Source organism: Eucalyptus grandis, chromosome 7 (genome assembly GCF_016545825.1).
Source record: "Eucalyptus grandis isolate ANBG69807.140 chromosome 7, ASM1654582v1, whole genome shotgun sequence".
Taxonomy (NCBI): domain Eukaryota; kingdom Viridiplantae; phylum Streptophyta; class Magnoliopsida; order Myrtales; family Myrtaceae; genus Eucalyptus; species Eucalyptus grandis.
In genome coordinates this window covers 33,471,626-33,475,738 of record NC_052618.1, presented here as the reverse complement: position 1 = coordinate 33,475,738, position 4,113 = coordinate 33,471,626, and the positions used below count along the sequence as shown (strand labels likewise).

Sequence of the window (4,113 nt, the reverse complement as noted above, 5' to 3'; positions counted from 1 at the left end):
GTGCGCACGCGCTGGGCGAACCAGCGCTTCGGAGCGCGTCGCGCCCACGCGCAGCTGCTTCTGGCCACGCTTGTGGGCGCGTGCGGCGTCTCCCGGCGGTGCACGACGCATTGCCAGACTCGTCTCGACGTCGCCTTTCTTCCCATGTATTCAGAAAACAGTTTCGACTTACGAAAACTCAGTAAAATGGCTGAAGAACACTCGGGTGTCGGGATTTCTCGCCCGATCCATACGGCCGAAACACTTTCGCGAAAAAACAATCAAAAATCGTCAAACAAGTCGGGAAAACGTGAACTAGGGCTTTGATACCAATGTTGGGAATGACTGATCCCCGAAAACCGTATTCGACACCGAATCGAACCCCTAAATCAATGCGGAAGACGAAGCCCGGGAAAACACGCATCACCGATCGTAAAGCACACCACGGATTCGAGCGTACCTTGTTAGGCAATGTGCATTAAGCACCGACGCCGACAAGAGGAAGAAAATCTGGCCCCGTTCGATTCGATGAAGCCTTGAAGGGAAGAAAAACGTCACTTTGCCTTACTGTTTTTCTATTTGGGAGAGAGAGAGCGTAAGAAGAAAAGACGTACATTATTTCCAACTGATACCATTTCTCTCTCTCTCCTCCCTTTTATACCTCTCCCTTCCCACGGGCCCTATTCCCGTGGGCCGGGCCTTTTGGGCCCAGCATGGGCGGACGGGCCTTAAGCCCATCCCCAATTAAAACCATCACCTCTTAATTCAATATGTGAAGCCCACTTTATATGACTTTCCAATTAAAAAAATTTAAACGATACGCCATATCTCCACAAAAGAAAAAAAAAATTCCCCTTTCTCATTGAATCTAATTGTGATAATATCATACGAAGATGCCCAATTATTAAATATTTTCCAACTTGGCTTTATTGTTGTGCCAATTTCGGCTCTTATAATATCTATGGATTTGGGCAAGAATTTTCTTCACGGCAGGCTTAGTCCAATTTCATTGAGTTTAGAGCTATTCATTTAAGTCCATCCACTACCAGTCCGATCAAATGCAATTAATTATGCAATTTTAATTAAATATTTTTGTTTGGAGGTCAATGATCCCTAATTTTTATGCAATAAATTAATGGTTGGATCACCAAAAATCAGGTGTCAATGCTTAGCTTCAAAATAATTTTGCCTACTTGAGTATCTTAGTACCTTGTGGCATTGTCAATGCATTGAATTTGGAATCTCTTGACAGATTTGACTGTCATCCATCTCAAAATCCTATATCTCGGATGCAAACCTAATTCAGATATATTTAATAAATTCAACTAATGAAAAAGAGAAATGAATTTCCATTCGGAGTTGGGACATGCCAACAACAAACAATGATGTCATTATACAACAAGAAATGTAAAAGGAGGATAAAGTTGTGAGTAACAATGACAATATTCTATAGGGGTGAGCATTGGTCTAGAGTCAACAGTGGACTGACACTGGACCAGATCAACACTACTGGTCTTATTTTGGTTTTCGAGGGGACTGGATTGGTCCTTAGTCTTGGAATCCTTAGATTAGCACTCTGCAGGTTGATGATCGATCTTGAAAATTTAGGGTCAATTCAATTTGGATCAACTCTGACTATACATATTATATATAATATATCTAAAATATGTATCTAATATATTATTTATAATTTTTTATATAGAGTAAAAAGATGTGAAGTTGTACATTCATGGTTCATATTAAATATTTGAACTTCTTATCATTTAATTATATTTCACTAGTAAGTTTTAGCTACACTTTGCTTTTCAGTTTGTGTCAAATGATAGTAGTTTTTGGAGAGTAGTATTGTAGTCGCTATGATGATTTGCTAGTCAAGTGGTGTGAAGCTTATTTTTTGGTTGATTGGACTTTGCTTGATCGAATGTAAGAAAGCGCTTTTGCATGGTGTATGCCAATCCCTGTTCGCTATTATGCAAGGCAGTTCCACATCGCTTAGGAAAAGCCCTCTGACCTGTTTGATAACCGCTGCGGCTCCCCTTACCTCATAAAACGTCTTTTGAGGCTGAGTCCCCCTAGATTGGTATCGGAGCCAGGTTAAGGTGGATCTAGGTGCATGCTAATCCCTATCTGTTGCCATGCAAGGTAGTCTCACATCACTTGAAAGAAGCCCTCTGATATGCTTGATAATCGCTACGACTCTCCACACCTCACAAGACGTCTTTTAAGGCTGAGTCCCCCGATTGGCATTAGAGTATTATTGATAGATGATTACAAGAACTTCCTTTGTCTCATATTTCTATGAATTATCTTAATCGTTTTTATGGTTTTTGGCTTTTAGCAGGTGTGAAATTTGTATTACTGCCTTATCTTGAATTTATTGAATATGTATTGGTATTTGTACTTTAGTTACATAATGTTGCATTATCGATGAATATGCAATTTGAAATGATTAATTTGTCTTTTTCAAGGAGTACAAAAAATGAAACAAAAAAATTATCAGTTGATCTCAAATTGACCCTGAAACCGGATCGAACCGATCCGAACCCATTGGATCGGTTCGATCCTTGGTCCTAGGCTCAATAGGGTCGGTTCTTGATCCCAAAAATTGAGGATCAATATCGTGCGGGTTGATTCGAGGGTTATGGATGGACTGACCTAATCCAAACCATGCTCATCCTTAGTATTCTAAATAGCAAGAGATACATGTGCGGTTACGCGCGGGGAATTTGACTTTGACTTAAAATAAAGCATAGAATAATTTAAATTCACGTAGACTTCGATACAGACGTACATAATAAATTGATGGATGATGACGTGTCAAAAAGTAATGTGGGTCTCATCCACGTGATAAAAACGTGGAGAAGAAATGAACAGCTGGACTCCCATGTGAGTGGTTTTTAGCATGTTGGCAACTTTATTTTCGACAGTTCTTTTCAATACAGAGATAAATTCAAACCGACTCCCATCGCTGTAAGCAGTACAAACAAAAACAAAAATTGAGAGAGAAAGAGAGAGCGAGAGAGAGAGAGAGAGAGAATGGTGAACACAATCAAGCTGTACCAGCCCTTGTTGCGAGCGACAATGAAGCTCGCCGGCGTGAGACCTCAAAAGATTGAGATCGAACCCGGAATTATCATGAACTTCTGGGCTCCAACCCAAAGTCAAAACAACAACAAGAACGCTGTCGTCTTCCTTCATGGCTTCGTCGGTGACGGCATGATGACATGGCAGTTGCAGGTCCTCGCGCTCGCGAGGAAGTACGCCGTGTATGTGCCAGACCTTCTCTTCTTTGGCAGCTCTGCCACAAGTGACAGCCGCCGGACGGTGGACTTCCAGGCGGAGTGCGTGGCGAAGGGGCTGCTGGCACTTGGGTTGCAGCGGTGCACGGTGGTGGGGTTCAGCTATGGTGGGATGGTGGCGTTCAAGATGGCCGAGTCGCAGCCCGAGCTGGTGGAGTCGGTGGTGGCAACGTGCTCCATACCGGCAATGACCGAGTCGATAAGCAAGGAGTGCTTGGAAAAATTGGGGTTTCCGACATGGTCAGAGCTTTTGTTGCCAAATTCCGTAAGTGGGGTGAAGAAGGTCGTTGGGAGCCACAGGTTGCCTAGAATCCCTAATCCTCTTTTCAAGGACAGTTTAGAGGTATGAGCTCCATAAACTTTTCTAGTAACTAAGGCACAAAAACACCTTGAAACTCATTGGTTCCTTACTCAATTGAATATTCTCGTTTTCATACTATACTCAAAAAGAGAAATCCGAAAGATATTTTAATCATTTAAAAATTTATAGATTAAGTGATTTAACAATATATTATTGGAAGCCGATCCTTTTATACATAGTCTCCCTTAGCCTGTGTAAAAATCTGATCTAACCAACTTGCATTGCGAGTTTTTTTTTATGTTTCTAGCATTGCTCAAATTGAGAAGGAGGTAGATACTTGATAAAAGTTTGAGGGGTAAAATACACAAAACTTACCCGAACTATGCAGTAATATACATTTACTCCTAAACCTTCAATTGTTACACATTACCTCATGAAGTTTTATTTTGTTGTAATTGTTAACCATATGTTATACTTTCCGTTAGCCATGACTTTAAAGGGCAAATGTGTATTTCATTTGTTTTAATCGACATC

The 4,113-nt window shown here is 41.1% G+C and overlaps 1 protein-coding gene across 1 annotated transcript; it reads left to right on the top strand.

Annotated features, from left to right (window-relative positions):
• Nucleotides 1-3,015: 3,015 nt before the first annotated feature.
• LOC120296095 lies at nucleotides 3,016-3,627 on the top strand. The gene has a single exon (XM_039317753.1). It carries the CDS (start codon nucleotides 3,016-3,018, stop codon nucleotides 3,625-3,627), a length of 612 nt encoding a protein of 203 aa, XP_039173687.1.
• Nucleotides 3,628-4,113: the final 486 nt, after the last annotated feature.

Bases quoted from the DNA above. Each gene is read 5' to 3' on its own strand.
- LOC120296095 (XM_039317753.1), top strand. From the start codon at position 3,016: ATGGTGAACACAATCAAGCTGTACCAGCCCTTGTTGCGAGCGACAATG.